The sequence below is a fragment of the Hevea brasiliensis genome, chromosome 18, assembly GCF_030052815.1.
Source record: "Hevea brasiliensis isolate MT/VB/25A 57/8 chromosome 18, ASM3005281v1, whole genome shotgun sequence".
In the NCBI taxonomy this organism is placed as follows: Eukaryota; Viridiplantae; Streptophyta; class Magnoliopsida; order Malpighiales; family Euphorbiaceae; genus Hevea; species Hevea brasiliensis.
The window spans coordinates 41,108,753-41,130,614 of NC_079510.1; the positions used below are offsets into that span (position 1 = coordinate 41,108,753).

General features: G+C 30.8%; 2 protein-coding genes across 5 annotated transcripts; both read left to right on the top strand.

Annotated features, from left to right (window-relative positions):
* Positions 1 to 8,120: 8,120 nt before the first annotated feature.
* LOC110643554 (transcription factor HRS1) lies at positions 8,121 to 11,676 on the top strand. Of its 3 annotated transcripts, none has more exons than XM_058140910.1 (7): positions 8,121 to 8,564; positions 8,982 to 9,250; positions 9,397 to 9,781; positions 10,184 to 10,260; positions 10,402 to 10,680; positions 11,217 to 11,311; positions 11,418 to 11,676. In XM_058140910.1, exons 1-7 carry the CDS (start codon positions 8,351 to 8,353, stop codon positions 11,422 to 11,424), a joined length of 1,326 nt encoding a protein of 441 aa, XP_057996893.1. In that variant the 5' UTR covers positions 8,121 to 8,350; the 3' UTR covers positions 11,425 to 11,676. The 3 variants fall into 3 exon arrangements, 2 of the variants coding, with proteins under 2 accessions (XP_057996893.1, XP_057996894.1); XR_009146092.1 differs by having other exon boundaries at positions 8,122 to 8,564; positions 11,185 to 11,311; positions 11,418 to 11,507; XM_058140911.1 differs by lacking the exon at positions 11,418 to 11,676 and having other exon boundaries at positions 8,122 to 8,564; positions 11,185 to 11,330.
* Positions 11,677 to 14,314: 2,638 nt separating this feature from the next.
* Positions 14,315 to 18,319, top strand: LOC110643543 (la-related protein 6C). 2 transcript variants are annotated; one of them, XM_058141161.1, is made up of 10 exons: positions 14,315 to 14,932; positions 15,987 to 16,068; positions 16,177 to 16,271; positions 16,397 to 16,468; positions 16,566 to 16,645; positions 16,727 to 16,805; positions 16,914 to 16,961; positions 17,049 to 17,099; positions 17,205 to 17,333; positions 17,729 to 18,319. In XM_058141161.1, exons 1-10 carry the CDS (start codon positions 14,534 to 14,536, stop codon positions 17,978 to 17,980), a joined length of 1,287 nt encoding a protein of 428 aa, XP_057997144.1. In that variant the 5' UTR covers positions 14,315 to 14,533; the 3' UTR covers positions 17,981 to 18,319. The 2 variants fall into 2 exon arrangements, with proteins under 2 accessions (XP_057997144.1, XP_021651645.1); XM_021795953.2 differs by having other exon boundaries at positions 14,324 to 14,932; positions 17,049 to 17,117.
* Positions 18,320 to 21,862: the final 3,543 nt, after the last annotated feature.

Sequence of the window (21,862 nt, forward strand, 5' to 3'; positions counted from 1 at the left end):
TTCTTCTCTTTAATTATATTTGCACCACTGGTTAATTATTTTATTATTATTAGCATTTTTGTTCTCATTAATTATTTTTTAATTCTTTATTAAATTAATAATAATATATACAAAATTAAATATAAAGAATCAAATCGTATATTTACACAGTGGGATAGGGAGAAGTTTACTTTTGCCGGTTAGGGAGGGAAGTGGAATTTGGATTTGGGATTGGAATCGAGAAAAGATGAAAAATGTGGAGCACAGCGTTTTGATAATTCGATATTATGGAGTGGGGCCCATCAATATTCGTTCTGAAGAATGCACCGCCGTTCTTACGCGGCGAACCGGATCCTACTCTCACCATATGATCGGCCACATCATTCCCGCCCGCCTTCCCCGGCCGTGCTTATCTTCAATCGCAATTTTGAAGCAAAGATTTTATTCTCTCTACTTTGTTAAAAATTTGTGTCGTTGTCTTTGTGCAAATTGAGCTGCGAAGAGAGATTTGGATTCCACAGTTGAATAGATTAGTCTCTTCGGAGATGCTGGCAAATGCATTTCTCCAACTGCGGATGCTCTTTTCATGGTTCATGATGGGCACACGGTGGTCATGCAAATTTTGTCCATAGATGAATAAATCAACCGTCAGAAGAGAATTTGACAGTCAGAATTAATAACATGGTTATATGATAGGGTTTTGATGCTACCGGCAAGACCAAGATGACATGCAGACCTATAATAAGGAAAAAAAAAAATGAGGTGATTACTCATTTTTTACATTTCTTACACCCTTCCTCTATGTCTTTTGTTTTTAAGGCAACTGCCCAAAAATTTTCTTTTTTCTTTTTCTAAAAAAATAAAATTTTATATGATGATTATTTATTCTTTTGTTTATCTAAGATATATTTTTATATTTTTTTTATTTATAATAAATTCAAAAATTAAAAAAAAAGAAAGATAAATTATATAAAATTTGAACTCTCATGTGTACCCCTCAATCACTATATTCAAAAAGTTGGTATAAAAATAATAGAAAATCATATAATAAATTAAAGGTGCATAATTGTGTGTGAATAAATATGGTTAGCTTTTAGAATGGCAATCCCAAGGTGTATCCAATTTGAAAAACTTACATATGAAAAGGTATATTTGCTTTTCTCAAAAGAAGAAGCAACTCGAGGGAAAGATACTTATCTCATCACAATTATAACTTTATGTTTGAGAATTTTATTGAGTTGATGCATGTAAAGTATAAATGTCCATTGATCTTTTGAAAAGAGAAGCACATTTTACTTGGCTTCTTTAATTTTCTTTTGGTTATATACCAAACTGAAATGACTATTGTTGCCTCCCTTTTTATCTATCATAATTTAGTCTTGGGAATCGCCAAGTTTTTCACTTTCTTTTTTGGTCCCTATCTGTGGATGTGACTGTAAAACAAGACTTGTAAATTGTAATATTATATGTATATATATCGTACTGTAGAAGATGCGCATGGAGGACTTTTGGCCACTTTCATTATTGATTTTTCTTTAAAGTTGAAGAAATTTTGCACGAAAGATGAATAAAAAAATCAATTTTTTAAAGAGAGAATCAATGTGGAAATTAAATCTATCTCTTGACTAATTATAGGGTATTTGCATTCTTATTCATTTCATTATCTTGAATTTGACAATGTTAAAAATATAAAATAATTTTTTGAGTTTTTTCTTTACAAATTAAATTTTTATATTAAATGGTTTGTCAAAATGTCATTTGAGTCTATTAAATTCAATAAAACATGTCAAAATCTTAAAAATATAAAATTCTCCTTAAAGTTTTTTTCTTACTGACGTCACCTATAATTCTCGAGTTGGAGAATGGACTTCAGATGACCTACAAACAAGAAGAGATGTGAAGTAGATGATTATATCACTTATAAATTTAAACTTTTAAATTGAGTAGTTTTTTAACATAATTAATATATTCAAATGAAGAATAAAGTTTAATTATAGTGAAATTAAAATTTTAAATTTGAACTTATGAAATGATTAAAAAATATATAAATATATAGAACTCATATATTTAATAAGTAAGTTTCATCATATATCTTATATATTAAGTTGACAGTGAATTGATTTAAAGAATAAGAATTTATAGTAAATGTAGTCTAGTTGAATGGTTGTGGAGCCAATAGACATGCATTATATGAGAAAAAAAAATGATATGACATACCATAGGAAAATCATTGCAAGGGTCTATCTCAAAGAGTTGAAAAATGAGGGTAAAGATGTGAAAAGGGGAGATGGAGAAAAATGATGATGTTAAAGAGATGGGGCCAAGTAAGTGGAATTCTTGCAGGGACCAAGCCATAATGCTTACTCAACAACTCCTAAAAGTAGACAAAAGTCACCAAAAACCCTAAATGACAAGAAGAGGCTGAGAAAGGAGCAAAAATTGGTAAATTTGCATACCCTTTCCTCTTCCATTATTTAAAAAGATTCCATCTTGACAAGGGCAAACAAGAATTTGATGGGGACAAAAGATACCCTCATAAGAAGGGTCACACAAATGGCATTAACAGGGGACATTGTCATCACGTGAAAAGATGCTTTAGTGGTGATATGGATTTGTGTTTGCCTTCTTCCAAAGCCCTTATATAAGGTATCTTGATTTGTTCTTTGGATTCAATCAAATTGGTTTGTAACTTTCTTGAAAGTGAATGAGAATTGGCCCATTCAGTGAATCTTTTGCAATTTTTTTTTTTTTCTTTAGTTTGTGGTATTGGATGAACCACTATTGCCTAAGATTTTTATCTTTGCTTGCTTCCAATTTCTCATAGCAAAATTGCTATGTTAAAATATTGGCTTAAAACTCAACTTTATTTCTATATTTATTAGAAAAGTTTAATTTAATTTTTTTACATTTTATTTAAATCAAATCAAAAGTTTCAATTTAAATTTAATTTAGTTTAAAAATATAAAAATTAAGAAATTGAGTTTTTTTATTTTGGACTTAAATACAAAAATAATAAAAAATTAAGAAATTAAGCTTCTTACTTTTTATTTTAAAAAATCATAAAATTTAACCCATAAATTTTATTTTTTTGACCAAATTAATTTTTGATTGAAATTTTTGAATTAATTTAAATAAAAAGTTAAAAATATACTAAATTGAACTTCCTTTATAAATATAAAGGTGAAATTAAATATTTTATCGTCAAATATTTCTTTGATTGTTTAACCTAATTTAATCTAATAATTAAAGACATATTACTCACGTTGATTGTCTAACCTAATTTGATTTAATAGTTAAAGGCATATTACTCACTCAACAAAATTAACTTCAATCTACTACTCCGCAATCCTCTAAAAACAAATCTCCATGGGTGCTTAACATATATTATAATGCTTGCTTTGGTGAAAATGATTTCACAATGTTCTGGCATGCAAACCCCACTTGATTAATTGCTCCAATGAGGAAAAATAAGCATCCTTCAAACTGTGGTTTATATACAAAGCCCAATCCAACAAAAATTAAAAAGAGGAGGGTTGAAAAAGGAAATATTTGGTGGTAGTATATATATATAAGACATGATAGTTATAGATACCATTTTCTTGGATTCCAAAAAGTATCATCTAAAAATTAGATGCTTTGCTTTGTCTTTAAAAATATAATAAATTGGTTGGTTTTCAGAATTTCACTAAGTCTCTATTCCAAACTTCCTCCTTTTCTTGAATTGACCAAACCTTTATTTTGCTTTTCTTCTCCAAAGATCTCCTCTGTCAAGTTGTTTAATTTCTTGGCTCCAATTCTATGCCATCATTACTTTCATTAGAGGCTGCATTCATAGAATCTTATTCCCTTTGACTGCCTCTAATAAGCTAGATTGAATATTAATTAATATCTTCCCTCCCCAAACATGGAATTCCATACACCAAAACAAAGTTACTAAAGTGCCCCTTTCCATGGGCTTATTTGTCTTTTGCAATACCATTAAACATCTTTTGTTCTAAAGGGTTTGATTTTCCAAAGGTCTTTAATTTTATATGAGTAAAATTATTATTTAGTCTCTGTTTATAAATAAAATTAATTATTTAATTTTATATTTTGAAAATTTGGTCTCTATATTTCACTTTTGTTCAACTCTTCAATTCCTTCATCAAATTTATTGTTAGTCATTAAATTTGAATGATAGTTAAACTACTATTTAATTCTTTTATTTTGATAAAAATAATTAATTCATTTTATATTTTTAAAAAATAATATTTTGAAAAATATATTTCTAGGTTAAAGTAAAAATTTTATTATATACAGACTAAATCTAAATCATTCAATTCCCTAAGTATTTTTTTTGTGTTTTTTCTATTAGAAAGTAAATTTTTAATTTATCTACTTGATTACTTGGAAATATAAAAAAACACTATTAAATTTTTTATTTGTTAATAGATTTTAATGATAATCAAATTACTATTTAGTCTCTTTATTTTAATGAAAATAATTAATTTTATCAAAATAAAAAAATTAAATAATAATAGTTTAATTGAAATTAAAATTTATTAGCTAATAAAAAAAATTAAGGGAAATACTATATAATTTATAAGTGGAATAAATAATATTTTTTTTTAAATTAAATAATTAATTTTATTAAAATATAGATATTAAATAATAATTTTTTACGTGTTATAATGACAAATGAAATGCCAACTATTTATAAACTCTTGACCTAGAGCTAGAACTTGAAGATCCAAAACCAAGAAGAGAAGAAGAGGAAAAGGGTAGAACAGGTATTTCAAAGTGCGTACTGATGAGATTCTTTGAGTAAAAGCATCGGCAAAACTAATGGAGACGAGGGAACCCGGACTGGATCCGATCAATTTTATTTTTAGAAATTTAAAAAAATTAAATAATGAAAAACAATCCAATTAAATTGAATAATTAATTATAATTAAAATAAACAAAATAATTTTGATTGGAGAGAGAGATTCTTAATTCTATGGAAGAGAAAACACGGAATGATGAATCCATTTGGCTGTAAAAGGTTGTCCTTTTTTGTGGTTTTGAAAAAAAAAAGGCATCTTTTTTATTTGCTTTATTTTGATTATATTAATTTTTTATTTTATTAAAGAATATCATAATATTGCTAAAATAAATTTCATTAATTAAAAAATTTTAAATTTTATATAAAAATTAAAAAGTTTTAATTTTTATATAAAAATTAAAAATAAATTGGGCTATGTGAATTTTTTTTTTCAATCTTATGGGTTTGTATAATATTATATTATATGAAGGATCAGGCAGCATCAAAATTTGGGACCCACACATGACCCAAGATTCCTGATCTCTAAGCTAAGCCCCTTGTGCTGGGTATGAAGAAATTGACAAATCCCTCTCTATAATTTACATTTTTTAATTTTTTAATTTTTTATTTTTTATGAGGTAGGTGTTGAATAATCAATACACTCCAATCAAGCTTTCACATGTTATACTATCTGTCCTTGGGAGGGAATTTTTTTTTTTTTTTTTTAAAAACTTTTTCAAAGGTTTTCTTTTCAGAAAATATGATAAAATCCTCTAAAATTTATGGAAAAAAAATATATAATTTGTATTTGCAATTAGAATTTTCGTTTAGCTAATTATGGGATGCAAGTTTTTATAATGTAAAAAAGTTAAAAAATTATTATTTTAATAATTTGTTTTTAAAAAATAATTTTCAAATAATAAAAAATAAATAACATTAGATTAATGATTTTACAATAATATATTTATTTTGTGTTTATTAAAAAATTATTCTTTTCTACCATGATCCTCTCTGAATAAAAGATTTTAATTGTCTATATGTTTATATATTTTTTATGAGAAGATTATATGTATTTTATGATGTATATTAATAAATAAAAATTATTTTATTATTTATAAACTATATGTCTTGTATGTGCAAATAATTGAAATATGATTAAAATATCTAAAACAATTTTAGCAAAACTTAGCTACAAAATTAATATGAATGAAATGGGTTTTATGGGTTGAAAAATTTGACTATTTTATTTATATGAAAATTAAAGAAAAGTCCCTTGCATACAAAGCTTCTATTCCCACTTTCATTGGGGTATTAAATAGAAGAAGCATCAATTGGTTTTATGCAAAAACCAAGATTCCTTAGGTGGTGTGGAGCATTGAGCAAAGATGACCATTCAATAAAAGAACAAAAATTTCTAATCCACCAATGAAGCATACAAAAAGTAGTGATTCCCTTTGAAGTTGAGAAAAAAGTCCAATTCCATCAACATAGAAGAATCTTGCCATTAGTGAAAAAAACAAATCTCACTTGTGTACCATAACAAATTTATTAGGTATTAAGATATGATTATAAAAATATAGTTTTTTTAGTAAGAAATTAAAAAAATAAAAATTTAAATCTAAATTTATCAGACAAATATTATATCTTTAATCACAATAACAAATCAGACTAGACTATTTATTATGCAAGTTTTGAAATCTTATTGGCCATTGAATTACCTCAACATTCCATCTTGGTGGCCTTCTCTTGTTTCCTTTAAAGGGAGTGAATAATTATTGTCATACACCACAAGAGAAGGAGAAAAAGGGTCAATATAGTATAATATATTTATTTATTTTCTAATTATTATACTTCTTCTTTATTTGACTGTAAATTCCATTTTCTCACTATAATCTAAGCTTTAATATCAAATATAATAATAATAAAAGGGCAAGTCAATTTGACTGATTCAATACATTCTAATTTTTTTTTCTAATGGACTAATTTAAAAAAATTAAGACTAATTGTTGAAAAGTAGAAAGTCATTTCACACTTTCTTCACTAAAAATGGACTAAGTTTTATTTAATATGTTTGGTGCTTGTGGGTTATGGACTAAGCTTTGTTCCTAAATAAAGTGAGCAATTTGAACATCAGCTGATATTAATCATCTTTATCTCATAAGCCTTTTTCTAGGAAATAAAATTCACCATATTTAATTTTACAAAAATTACATATTTCTATTTCATAGATTACAAAACAATTTTACAATTACAAATAAGCATTAAATAGTTAGATTTACACATTATTTATAAATGGGGATATCAAAAGGGAGAAAGACAGGAGGGATTGAGAGAAAAGATGAAAAAACTGAAAATAGGAGAGAGTTTTCTAGAGAGAATAAGGCATTATAGTATTGGAAATAATTTATATTATTATTAAGTTAAAATTAATTAATATAAAAAATATATTTTAGTTTTTAATTTTGAGTTTATATAAATTCAGATAATGTGTTGTGTGAATCCAGCATCATAACCATTGACCTCCCATAGTGGTGGTTTTTGTAAGGCTTTTGATTATAGCTAGATCATGTGCATAATGGAAGGAGGCTTGATGGGAAGTTTCCTTCAACTTGAATTTCTTCCATTTTTACTCATACTTGTGCTAATATATGGTCCTTTGATTTGACTCAAGCTACAACCACTCCATCCTCCAAGAGATCCCCATGAAGTTCCATTAAAAAAATTATTTAATTATTATTAAAAATTGACTTTTCAAAGTTAAAAAAAATCCCTCCTTTTTTTTTAATTAAATTTAATTTTTTTTATATTAATTCAAAATGAGAGACAAAATGATACTTTCCTCTCTTGATTTGTAAAGATAATTTTTGAAACTTAAACTTTTTTAACCCTAAATTTTGTAAAATATTGTTAAAATTTTTATGCCAATTTTAAAATTTGAGTATTACCTATATGCTAAAATATATTTGTGCAAATAATATAATTAAAATATAATTTTTTTATTTATATCTGACCAATCATAAATAATAAAATTTATATATATTTATATTTTAAATTCACAGTAAATTGATTTATATAAAAATTTTTCATTAAAAGGGTAGATTATAGATAATTGTGTATTGACTTGTTTAATTATGTAATAATAATGATGAGTTAATTTATGAGTTAAAAAGGATTGGAAGCGAAACGAGTTGACTCAGTGTGTTATAGAGCGGATGAAAATATACAAATATGTATATATTTATTTATTTATTTTTAAAAGATAAAATATGCGACGACGCGAAATAGATTTTTTTAACCCGAAAAACCCACAGCAGAATCTTCGCCTTTCTTAGTTATATTTCCTCTCTCTCTCTCTCTCTCTGAATTTAATTTAATTTATTTTTTTTATCAGGAAAAAACGAAAACACTTCTCTCTCACACTACATCACATATCTATGTTCTCTCTATATATAGATCTCACCATCTCTCCGTCTCTCCTGATTTCATTTCACACTTCCATCTGTTGACGAAACATCTGAATATAGAGAAGGAAAGAGAAAGGGGAGGGAATTAGGGAGGAGAATCTTAGCTTTTTGTGACGGATAAGAAATGGGTTCGATTCCTCCTGAACTGAGCTTGGATTTTAGGCCAACTTATGTGCCCAAAACTATCAGTGATTGCCTCAAGGAGGTATCGATGATCGGGGACGTTTCGGAGAAGGTCTCCAAACTTGACGGTTTTCTCAAAGGATTGGAAGAGGAAATGAGGAAGATCGATGCGTTTAAGCGCGAGCTCCCTCTTTGCATGCTTCTATTGAATGACGGTTGGTTTTTTCATTCTTTTTTTTTTTTAAATTGAGTTTTAAATTGCCTTGGTTGGTTTTTTCATTCTTTTTTCTTTTAAATTGAGTTTTAAATTGCCCTACTTGTTGCTATGGGTGATATTTTTTTTCTAAGAAAATTATTTCATTTTTTTTAATAATTTTGATTGATTGATTTTTGAGATTTTGATGAATTTTGGTCAATGGGTTTGTTTTGATTTTGGGTTCTGAAATGGAAGAATTCAGCATGAGAAATGGGTTTTTGTTTTTTTAATTAATATCTTATGAATTTGATCAATGGATTTTTCTTGTTCTTTTTTTTAGCTTTAAGGAGGAGACTAATTCCGATATTAGACTAATAAACCTGTTTTGGTTCCTGATGATTTTTATATTGGGCTGTTTTTTATTGTTTTGTTGCAGCAATTCTATTTTTGAAGGCAGAGTCAATACAATGTGCAGCATCAAATAATCAACCAGTTTTAGAAGAATTCATCCCATTGAAGAAAAACTGTAATGATGATGATGATGATGATGACGATGACGATGAACAAGATTGTCCGATCAAAATGGAAAAAGACTCTAGAGACAAGAAAAATTGGATGAGCTCTGTTCAGTTGTGGAACACTAATGATCATCCCTCTACCGATAATATCTTTGATCAAAAACAAAATCTCAAACTAGAGGCCGAGGTACACATTAACACCAAAAATAACTGTGTGCTTATAAAAGTTCACGCGACTTTGTGTGATGTGTTTCCAAGTTGAAAATTCTTTAATAAAAGAGAGAAAATGGGGATTGATCTGTCTTTTTTTTTGTAAATGATTTGCTTGGACAGACAACTAAGAAAGGAAATCAATTTGCACATGAGGATACATTCCAGGCCTGCAAAAGCAGGAGTGCAGCAAGAACATTTATGCCATTTAGGACCTACTCTGGTTTATCAAGGAAGGAGGATAATAATACAAGTGAGGAATTGCCGGTTCCTGGTCTCTCTCTCTTAACTCCTGGAATCAAGAACTTAAGGGCAGAATCTGGCTCTACAGGTTCAAGAATCAGTTGTAGTAGAGCAGTTTCCTGTTCTGCCCCTAATCCTCAATCAAATTTACGAAATGGTCCACAACCATCTCAGCAACAAACTGCTAGGAAGCAGAGGAGGTGCTGGTCCCCAGAGTTGCATCGCCGGTTTGTCAATGCTTTACAACAACTTGGAGGCTCTCAAGGTTAGGATATGATAGTAAATTTAATTTCAAATGAAACATTTATGGTGGTTTTGGTCCTAAGTCTATTGAATTGAGATTCCTGATATTGCAAAGTGTAATGAATGGTGGATGGAAAGTGCAAAAAATGGATGGTGTTTTTGTCTCTTAATGTGAGGATGCTCTTCCAAAATGGAAAGTGAAGTTAAGAGTTTGTTGAAGTGATAAAGTTTGCAATTTTTTGCATTAAGTTGGTGAGCACCATGGAGATAGAGATGACATAAGAGATTGGAATGTGAAAGATTAATGAATCTGATGGAAGTCTGAAAGTAAAATTGGTCGATTTTCGGGGTTTATTAACTCTGTTAAGCTATTTATGTTTTTTTTTTGAAGATATAATTTGAAATTTTCTTGATATTTTTGCAGCTGCTACTCCAAAGCAGATTAGAGAACTAATGCAAGTTGATGGCTTGACCAATGACGAAGTGAAGAGTCATTTGCAAGTGAGTTTCAATTTTCCATCTCTTTATTTTGTTTGATTCACCGGAAGCACGGAAGAAAATGCTTAAATTGCTTTGCCTCATTTTAAGAGTCGTGAAATTTTTAAGACTGATGGAAAACTAAAATATTTCTTGTCATTGCAGAAATACCGACTTCATACACGAAGAATGCCACCAGCTACAGCTGCCCCTGCAAACCGATCTGTTGTTGTTTTGGGGGGTTTGTGGATGTCCCAAGATCAGTATGGTGACTCCTCGAAGGCTACCAGTTCCCAGTCCGGCTCTCCTCAAGGTCCCCTGCAGTTGGCAGGAAACACTGGAGGGACCTCTACTACTGGAGGTGATAGCATGGAAAATGATGAGGATGCTAAATCTGAGGGCTATAGCTGGAAAAGTCATATTCAGAGATCAGGAAAAGATGATGTATAGAGTTTATCCACCATAAATTTTGCAGATAAAATTATGCATGGGAAGGTTATATGACTTGAAAAAAAAAATACTCGAAGTTACATAATGGAGAGGGATCTTAAGAGTGAGAGGCTGTGAAATTTTGCAGGATTAGCTTTCCTTCTGTCTTAAAATTGAGTTTTGTATTCTCTCGGGATTGATATAAGAATTCTCATATCCATGTTTGCATGGAAGAAACAAGGCCTCATTCTCATACCCCAAAGCTTTTCCTGCGTGATTATTACAACTCCTGTGTGTTGAAATTTTCTTGCCAATATGAGGATTGGAAATGTTTCATTGCTAGAGATTTTAGTTCAACTTGTTTCCTTCTGGAACGTTTCTAAGTTCAGATGAAGAATTTCTTGCTCTGAAACTTCATTCACTGGAATATATTTATATTGAAATGATTTCTTGGATAACTAGGTCTTGTATATTTTGCTTTAAGACTTGCTGAAAGTTCTTCTCTTTGATTTGCTTTAGGAGAAAGATAAAATTTGGTAAAATTCTGACAGGGATTTCTTGACAAATCCTCCATCTGTTTGCAAGAAAGGCCAAGGAAGGAAAGAAACTTTGAAGGAACACAGCTAGCTTTCCACCTGGAGTTATTGTAAGATTCCTATTCATTTGTAAACTTTGCCGTCTCCTAAGGGAATTAAACAGGAAATTAGGAACATCTCATTTTCAATATTGACAGCCCCCATCTTTTTTAATAGGTCTTGACGATTTTTCAGAAGTCATGTCATTCCCACTACATTATTTCCATGGAACTATATTTCTACATTTATTTCTTGTAAGTTAGCCCTTTTTGTTTTGGCTCTAATATATTTTTTTCCCTTTGTGTTGTTGATTACTGATTAGTTTATTGGGTTTGCAAAAAGACAATGCAAGATCCAGACTAGTATTGTGAGAGTATTTGGGGTTTATATTCCTTCACATTATTGTGAATGTGTCCAATTTAAAGTATTCTGGAAATGAGGTTTTCTTTTTCAAGGAAATGATAAAGTGGACAAATAATCACTTGTCATTATTCTTTAAGATTCTTTTCACTAAAATGTTCAGTTTACTGTTTCAATTGAAGTTCTGTTTGGAAAACAATGCATATCTGACCAAAACTGATTTTGACCCAAGGCCTAATGGCAGATTTTATTTCTGGTAAATGTAGAAACAGAGGAAGAAAAAAAAAAGGGGGGGTCAGATATTCACATATGGTAATTTCATTCATCCCAGAATTTGGATTTTGACTATTTCACTGCATACCCTTTTGTGAATTCTTCTTCTCCTTCTTCATGAATGGCCATACCTTCTATATTCCTTCTTCCTTCTTGATTAGATATTTATCATTAGACAAACAGAACAGTATAATTCTATGTATAATTTTGCGCCTGCTGACTGAATTATGTGGTCTGCAAACAGCCTCTTAATTAGTCAATTGTTAAAACTTCTCAAGATTTTATCCTTCACCTAATCCAGTAGTATCCCATTATTATATAATATATATATGTTTTTCAAAAAAAAAAAAGACACAATCAGTTGCTATGTGCATGACAAAACAGTCACTCTCAGAAACAAAATAATAGAGAGAATCTTACAGACAAGATATAATGAAGGAGCCCACATTGATAGGCTCACTTTAAATATGGCATAAACTGTTCGGTGAAAGAAGTGAGAGGGAAAATGATGGAGCCTCTCATTAATATTGTCCTTCTAATAAGGGTTAATTAACTAATTAATTAATTTGGTGATTAGATTTTTGAAATCTAAAGGACTGTTGTGTTTCTTTTATTAGAAGATAAAGAATAGAATATGTGCATCTACCCACATCTCAGCTTAGATTAGAATGTATGAAAAATTGGTCCCACATAAGAACAGTATTCCTATAGAAGATTCCTTCAAAGAGCACCCAGATGTGATGATCCCTCTTAATAGGTCTGTTATAATTGGGAAACTTTAAATTGGAAGAAAGCTATCAAAAGCCCAACCTAGAAAAAAGTTATTTGGCAAAAAGGCCAACCAACAACTTATTTTAAAAGTCATCATTTCTTTCATCTCGTAGAAACCCTAATTTATTTATTATTATTATTATTTTAATTTTCATTAACTCAACTGTTGAAGCATTTACAACTAAATGCCTCAGGGTGAGGAATCCTCAATAAAATTAAGGGTAAATTACAATTAAATCTCTAAAATTTAATAAAATTCATATATTAATGTTTGAAATAAGTTTGGTAACAATTTAGTCTTTAAATTTTATTTTCGTCAATAATTTAGTTATTACATTTTTCTTTTATTAATAAATTACTCAAAATTTACTTGTCATATGGATTAATTTTTTAATAGAAAGAAAATATAAGGACCACATTGTTAACGAAAATAAAATTTAAGGACTAGATCGTTACCAAATTTATAATAAAGATTAATTTGTGAGTTTTGTTAAACTTTAGGAATTTTATTATAATTTACCCTAAAATTAAACTTATAGATAGTAATTCTTTCATGAATTAAGAGGGAAAAAAAAAAAAAAAACTTAAGACTTCCCATTTCAAAAGAATTAAGAGATGGATGTCTGTCACATGTAACTTTCCCATGTAATAGACAAAGATTAAAAAAGAAAAAGGAAAACCATTCTTTGTCTTTTATGTAGACAAAGCTTTTCAAGAAGGGGTGAATTGTGATCATATGGCAAAGGCAGACAACATGAGTTTTAATGGTACTTTATGACTTTAACTTTCCATTTTGAAGCATTGGGCTCATCAAGTATGCCCTATAAGCAGCTAAAAAATGTGAATTTTCAACTATAATTAATGTGAATATAATGTACAAGAGTGTATGATTATTACCAATAGACATTGATTCTAGCACTAAGACAAAAGGTGGCATTTTTTTGATGGGGTGGCTTGGAACTTGATTAGTGTCTCAAGTTTTAATACAACTTTTACAAGTCCTCTCCTCTTGTTGTAGCTTTGTTATTGATGGAGTTGGACAAGCATGGCTTCCAAAATCTTATTCTAAATGATTATATCATACCCTCCCACTGTAGGGTAGCAATTTTTGGCTTCCATCACATTATCTGACAGCCATGTGTGTGTGTGAGGGGCTGCTCTGAATTTTCATTTTGGGCCTCAATCCAGTTTTCAATTGTACCTGACCCAGATCAATGGTTGGATTAACCAAACCCTAACATATCTTTTTGGGCCTTCTCTTGTGAAGAGTGGGCTAACTTTGGCAATTGGTGGGCTGAGGTAAAATCCATCCGTTCATTAAGAAAAATTTAGAAGGTATCTTTAGCATTACTGTTATACTGATAGTGAGAAAATTATTTTTTTAAATATATTTATTAAAAAGTATTAAAAAATAATTTAATATTAAATTTAATAAATTTTAATTATAATAATATTAAAATAATAAAATAATTTTTTATTTAAATTATTTTTTAATAATATTTTTATTAAAAAAATAATTTTGACCTTCCAAATTAATCAATGTCAAACAGGCGCATAGGTGGAAGATTGAAGAAGAAAGAAGAGAGAGAACGGAAGTGTTAACAGTTAATTGTAGGTTTGTGGCAAAATCCAAACCTCAAATAACTGGTCAAACCCACAGCCAACGGTCTTGTGTCATGAAAAATTTTTAAAAAATAATTAAAAAAAAAAACTCTATATTTGGCGCGAAATGTGGATTCAATATCTCATAATACAGTTACTAACTTCAGGGAAAAGAGGGACAGTTTTTACATGACACGAACACTCTCTCTTCAACCAATCCATCAAACAGGTGGCTGAGGCCTCAGAGAGAGAGACAGAGAGATTTCTCAATCACAAATCCAATAATCATGGCTCAAGCACAGCCCCATCGCGAGATTGAAGAAGAAGAAAAAGAAAAAGAAATATCCCATCATGATAAGGAATTGAAAGTAACAATCAAATCCAAACCGTGTGAGAGTGTTAGTAGTAGTAGTACTAGTTCGCCCTTCAAACTCAATGCTCAGGCACCTGAATTCGTCCCAAGATCTCATTCTCCCACCACCGCCGCTCAGACCCAGATGCCAATTTCTGGTTATTTCTATCCTTGCTTTCATTATCTTGGAGCTACTGCTGGATCTGACTGGTTTTTCCTTGGGGAACAAGACCCTCATGCCTATTTGATCTCTAATCCAAATCCTGCTTTGCCCAATTCCTCCAATAAGACTACTCTTCTTACCGATGATCTTCGCCAGAAGATCCTCAAACAGGTTCCTTTCTTTTTTTTCTTTTTAATGATTTCTTTTTTGGTTTCTCAATTCTATATTTTATTGGATTATTCATATTTCAATTTCATGAATGGGTTGCGGATCTTTTGTTGCGTTCTCTTATAGCCTTGTGAATGCGATTATTTTCAGCCATTTTTTTTTTTTGGGTGATTGTGATAATGTTTTGGCGTATGCACTTTGAGGGGATGAGGGAAGAATGAGGCAGGTATTCAACTATGCTACTTGGATTTAGCAAGATTGGTTCGCAGATTTATTTTATTCTTAGCAATTTTGGGTCGTCAATGTCTCTTTGTAGCATCATTGCTTGCCTTTAGGGATTAAAATTAATATTCATTTAGATCTAGCACAAATATTATCTGATGATCAGTATGGAGGAAATCTTATAAGATGATATGTTGATAGTGATCATAACTAGAAAGTTTACATTTTTATTAAGTTGCTACTGATCCCTCCATCAAAATTCAACTACTTGTATATAAGCGTTGCTATCAACTATGATTATCTATTGCTGTAAATGCCTAAGTAAAAGGATTTTTGCTTTGAAATATTTTCCTTTCCTTTTTCTTCTAAAATCTTTTTTAAACTTGCCAAGGTCTTGTTTAGTGTCTCAATCTTCTCTCATGGTTTTTTTTTTTTTTAATAATTTGGTTTACTTCTTTGTCATTTTTATCTCCTGACTGTTTGCTATGTGTTCCTTTCTGTTTACATACTATTATATTCCTTCCTTTTATTTACGCATTAAACGAGATCAGGTCTCTCTGCACATTATTTTGTTTCGAGATTTATATCTAAAAAGTCCAGGTAGTAGGTATATTTAGAAGCATGCATCTTGGTCAGTAATCAAAATGAATGCAGAGCTCTGCGCTTTGCATTTTGGTGAAATAGGCCTCTTTTTCTTTTCATTCTATATGGTGGGGTTATTCACACCTTGGTCCTAATGCAGAATTATGTCAAAATGGTATTTTGTTCATTATGAGAATCTCAGTTTTATTTTGAATTGCCTTCTGAATCTAGAGATTGTTTGTGTGTAAAACAGGTGGAGTACCAGTTCAGTGACATGAGTCTTCTTGCAAATGAGTCCATGTCAAAACACATAAGCAAAGATCCTGAAGGTTATGGTAAGGATCATGGGAGAGTTTGTTATGAAACCATAAATTTCAGTAATACTAGTTAGTTATACTTCTGACTGAGACGGCCTTCCTTTAAACGTTTTGGCTCTACCACAGTACTGATATCTGTCATTGCTTCCACGAAGAAAATGAAGTCCCTAGTCAATAATAACCATTTGCTTGCCCAGGCACTCCAGTCCTCTTCAAAACTTGTGAGTTCTTAGCTTAAATTACACAATTCCTTTGTTATCATTTAAAGCAACTTATGGAATTTAGAATGATCATCATCATCATCTAATAATCCTTAAAATTACTGCCGTTATTGTTGTGGCTTAAGGTTGTCAGTGAAGATGGCAAGAAAGTTAAACGTAAAGTCCCTTTTACTGAGAAAGACAGAGAAGAATTGCTGGTAGGCATGGGGTACTTCCTCCGTTAGATAAATGATTTAAAAGTGTTGATTTAAGACCTTTTTTGTTAATGTCAAGTATGTTCCTTTCACCTTGCAGTCTCGTACTGTTGTGGTGGAGAATTTGCCTGAAGATCACTCTCATCAAAACCTTGAGAAAATATTTAGTGTGGTTGGAAGGTTAAATTTATAACTTAATATTTCTTTACTTGTTTTAGTATATATCTTTGTTTCATATTAATAATTGCCATACATAAGCAGTGTAAGAACCATCAGAATATGTCATCCTCAAGAATCCAATTCTTCTCGTAATAAAAGTGATTTCTTCATGAGCAACAAGGTATTGGTGGTATTAATTATGAATCAAAGCAAGTTTTGCTTTCAAAACAAGACAGTTTGATAAGAAGATTTTCTTATTAACTCTATTTCGGTCTTTTTCCCCTTCAAGCTGCATGCACTTGTGGAGTTTGAGAATCCAGATACAGCAGAAAAAGCGGTATGTCCGGACTGTTAGGATACCGAGATATATAATTGGCTATTCATTCTTCTTTTTGCAATGAAATGAGAGTTTTTACTTTGTCAGGTTGAGAAGTTGAATGACGAAAGGGATTGGAGGAAAGGCCTTCGAGTTAGGGTGCTGCCCAGATGCTCCGTATGGCTAAACTAAGCTATTAATTCCAGTATCTTCTTCATGTATTCTTAAACTTAATGTAGTTTCCTTAAATGCGAAATTTTCCAGCCAAAATCTGTTCTCAAGAGCAGAAAGTCTGACTTCGATGGCCTTTTGGATGAAGAAGATTTTCCAGTTCCTGAATCAAATGAAGATTCTTCTCAAATGCACAATGCAGAACCTGCCACAGAGAGTAATGTAAGAAACTTTGTTTGTCTGACCAATCTATGGCATTTCTGTGCACGATAATATGCATATTTACTAATTTCTCAGTTTGATACTACCATGGAACAGGGATGGATCCGGAAAAGTTTTACTTTCATTTGCAGCATCATTGCATGTTGCTAAAAACTGATTTATTTTATTTAATCAAGAGAAATTATGTGTTACTCTGTATCTTAAACTTCTAAGCTAAACGCTTTCATGTCACATTTTGCAAAAGTCATGCTGGATTTGGCATACAAATTACCTTGCATAGCAGAAACAATATACCATTCGCCTAATTTGTCAACATTGCTACACCATTTATCTAAAGGAAAATTATGTTTTTCCAATAGTGAGAGTTGTTTTAATGTCACATGAAATTCGCTTAGGTGGAAGAAAATTCAGGGTCATTGAAGAAGGGATGGGCAAAAGGTCGTGGCAAGGGCAGAGGACGTGGTCAAAGCCATGGTGGGCGAGGCCTGCTTGCCCCTTCCCCACAGTCTGTTAGCTCTCCCCAGTGTGAAGCGTCTGGTAAACATACCTTCAGGGGTCCAAGAATGCCAGATGGGACCAGGGGTTTCACCATGGGTCGTGGGAAGCCACTAGGAAGTCCAGCTGTGGGCAGTCCAATGGTGGAATAAATGGGTATTTTTGTTTTTTAATCAATTAGTTACTAAGTGGCTTAGTTACTATTAAGCTGCTCTACATTTTTTTATATAGTTAGAGAAGCAAGAATTGGTTACGGAGCCAATAAGGTTTGGCCTGTTATATGACTTTAGGCACTGTGGATGTTTCTTAATAATCTGAGGTGTATAGTATGGTTTGTCTCTGTGACAACCGCTGTAGGAATTGCAATATTCTCCTTGCATGACATTTTTGGATGGTTTGTTGTTCTGGGTTGGATTCTCTGTGTTGTTGATTGTATAAACACTTTGAATAATGAATTTGAGGGGTACATCCATCTCTCTCTCTCTCTCTCACTCTCATTGTTGCTGTTGGTGACAAATAAATCACTTCTTATGTTCTCTACACAGCGATTTGTTTTTTCATTGCTTAAAAGGCAAGTTGTGTTTGCATAGGTTGGCTATCTATGTTTCAGATTTCTTACCCTCTGAATAAAAATAAATTTTGAAAAATTCAAATTCATAGAAAAATATATAAATGTTTGTTATATATATATATAAATATGTATGTGTTATGGATGCATTTGTGGGTAAAACTATGAAAGACTTGATCCAGAAGAGATTTCTATCAATGGTAATATGAGTGACAACAAATAAATTAATATCAATGGTGGATTCAGCAGAAATAAATATCACAATTAAGATATTACTCTAATGGTCATTATCTTAAATTATGGCTTTAAATGTTAGTTTCCAATAGTAGAAAATTTCATATGTGAAATCATGTATTACTTTTTATAAGAAGATCAAATTATGAATAAAATATCAAGTAGAATTATTTTTAATTATATTGAGATCTAGACTCTCTAATGTTAGAGCTCTCTTTTAACGAATTCACGTTTTCAGTAACAATAAATCGAGGAAAGTTGAGGAAAAAATTGAGATAAAACAGAAGTTTCAACTTTTGAATCAAATTTCACTGTTAATAGACCCGTGATTCGGTCCTGGGCAAGAGATTATTGGCAAGTGAGAAGTAATATAATAAAAACAAAGACTCTAAAGCAAATAAACTTAAGCAAGTCGACTTGTGAGAAGAAAGAGCCAGATTAAGAATCCATTTCGCAGGTAGCCTTTATTTTGATCATAAATACTAAATAATAAAGCGGAAAAAAATTACAATTGTAATATGGAGAATGGTATAAGGGATTTGATGAGCAGGGACTGGGAAGTTTATGTTCGTAATGTGTATAGGGAGAGAAATCATTCTGCAGATTGGTTAGCTCTCATCCGCTGGGTACTACTTTCCTGGAGCATCCCCCTTCTGGTTTTTCACCCCTGCTTTTCCGGGACTTATGTGGCGTGGCTTTTCTTGGGAGCTGCCCATCTTAGTTGTGTGCTTTTTTTCCTTTGTTCCCTTTAAAGAAAAAATAATAATAATAATAGTAATAAGGGGGAAAAACACTTGCAGGACTAATCCACCAAGTGTAAGTTTTACTTTCACAGATCCTGTTCTGAGCTTCCACAAGTGATCCAATATTTCTTCCACCCCAACCCTCTCACCCTTGTTGCAAACCGTTCCTTCACATGCCAGGCCTGTTCCAAAAATTTTGATTAAGCCTTTTCCTTCAGATATGGGAGATGTGCTTTTGATCTGGATGTTGAATGTGCCGTGAATCCAATCACAGAACCCCAAGATGATAAGCAGATCCAACATTTCAGTCATCAGCATCCTCTGAAACTTGTTGACCAGAAGGAAGATCATGCTAATAAAACTTGCTGTATAGTATATGGAAAGCCTTTTTTGGGGTACTCCTGCTCTTACCTATGGCTGCAACCAATGTAAATTTTTCCTCCATGAATTATGCTTGGACATTCCAAATTGAAGTGGAATGTGCTCTATTGACCAATACATCTCCTGAAGGTAACCAGCAGATCGTTCAACATATCAGCCATGGTCATCCACTGACACTTTCTAGTAAGGAAGACAGTGAAGTTTGTTGTCAGGCATGTGGTAAGTTCTGTTATGGTTCTGATTACTACCAGTGCGACCGCTGCAACTTCTACCTTCACAAGTCTTGCGCTTAGCTTCCACAAGAAATTCAACATTTCTTTCATCCTTGTCCTCTCATCCTGCAATTGACATCTTCCTTCTGGTGCTATGCTTGCAACAAAAATTGCTCGGGCTTCTATTTCCACTGTGAAAAATGCTATTTCAGTTTGGAAGTTGAATGTGCAATGCTTCCCACCACCATGATATCTGAAGGACCTGAACATATCGAACATTTTAGCCATGGACATCCCTTGATCCTCTGCGAGTTAAAGAAAAATTATCCTGATGAAAATAATCTTATCTGCAGCGCATGCACAAGTAGATGGTTGGATCCCATTTCCCCCTATACTTCTCTGGCTCTATCTTTCTGTCTAGTTTCACATCCTTTTCAGCAACTGCTGGAAAGTGGCCACAGAAGAACGAAGGACATTCTGCAGCAGTGGTGGTGGCGGGTTTTAATGTTCAGGCACTTAAACTTGGAACACTTAGCCAGGGAAGAGAAAGAAAATCAATAATTTACAAGTTAGAACTTACAAGCACTCGGCGAAAATACCATCCCGTCTCCGGTTCGCATTTTTGTTGAAATTGGAAATAGCCCCAGTGCTACTGCTAGATGTGATTAAGATTAAGCAATATTGGCAATTTAATAAATCCTCCTTTTCCATGTTGAAAGTCAACAGTGTCATTGCCAATGAATTGAAGCAAGCGAGCTAGCTTACCTAATAATGAGCATGAACGCCAAGACAGGGCAAAGTCCACTGGTAAATCTGTTCTTCAATTTCTTGTGCCACACATCCCTTCCATAAACATTTTGCAGAAATTTTCTTTCCCCTAGTGTTTCAAATGCACAACAAAATTTCCAGTGGCCGATGAAAGGGATAAATAAGGTCATTTGACCCTTTTTTTTCGTTATATATATATATATTCTCATAAATTTAATTATTAACCTCTCATTTTTATAAAATTTAAAATTAATTGAAACAAAAAGTATGTTATACATTTAAAAGTTTATTTACTTTTAAAATTTAATGTAAGTTTTCAATAATGAAATCTATCGAGATAAAATAGTGAATGACTTAGAAATATGTATTTAATTGTATTAAAAATAATATATTTTTTTAAAAATAATAGTTTTAAGATATTAGATTTCTTTGAGTCTAATTATAATAAATTAATATTATATTATTTATTAATATTATATTTAAAATTTTTAAAAATATTTTATTATTTATTTTATATGTTTAGAAAAAAAATTTGGTGATAAATTTATTGAAAATTTAAGTCTCACATTGAGAATATATTAAAATAATTAAATGGATAAATATAAATAATTGAATTGTAATATTAATTTGATTAATTAATTTTAATATATAAAATATCTTAATTAATTATAAAAATTTAAATTCAAATAAATAAATTAATGTGTAATTTTTTCAGCATTTTGTCTCAATTTAACATAATAACATAATTTATTTATTTTAATATTATTTATATAAATTTAAATTAAAATAAATAAATTAAATTAAATTAATATGCAATATACTCTGCACTGTCCCTAAATCTAATAGAATTTAATTTGGTTCATAATTTTTCAAAGTTAATATTTTTAATTATTAATTTAATTTTTTTAATGCCGTCAAAAAAATATTGTTTTTCAATTCCAACTCAACAACTCGAATAAAGTGAGAAGGCAGCAAATGAAAACTTGCCACTGGAAAACATCACTGCTAATTTCACATCAAAACTTGACTTAAAATAATAATAATAATAATAAAAGGAAAAATGGCAAAAAAATCTTGAACTTTGCTCATTTTTACAATTCCACCCTAAACTAAAAATTTTAACAATTA

Bases quoted from the DNA above. Each gene is read 5' to 3' on its own strand.
- LOC110643554 (XM_058140910.1), top strand. From the start codon at position 8,351: ATGGGTTCGATTCCTCCTGAACTGAGCTTGGATTTTAGGCCAACTTAT. The intron at 9,251-9,396 runs GTACACATTAAC...TTGCTTGGACAG, and splicing joins ATCTCAAACTAGAGGCCGAG to ACAACTAAGAAAGGAAATCA. The intron at 10,681-11,216 runs GTATAGAGTTTA...AAATTCTGACAG, and splicing joins AGAGATCAGGAAAAGATGAT to GGATTTCTTGACAAATCCTC.
- LOC110643543 (XM_021795953.2), top strand. From the start codon at position 14,534: ATGGCTCAAGCACAGCCCCATCGCGAGATTGAAGAAGAAGAAAAAGAA. The intron at 14,933-15,986 runs GTTCCTTTCTTT...TGTGTAAAACAG, and splicing joins GCCAGAAGATCCTCAAACAG to GTGGAGTACCAGTTCAGTGA. The intron at 16,069-16,176 runs GTAAGGATCATG...GCTCTACCACAG, and splicing joins CAAAGATCCTGAAGGTTATG to TACTGATATCTGTCATTGCT.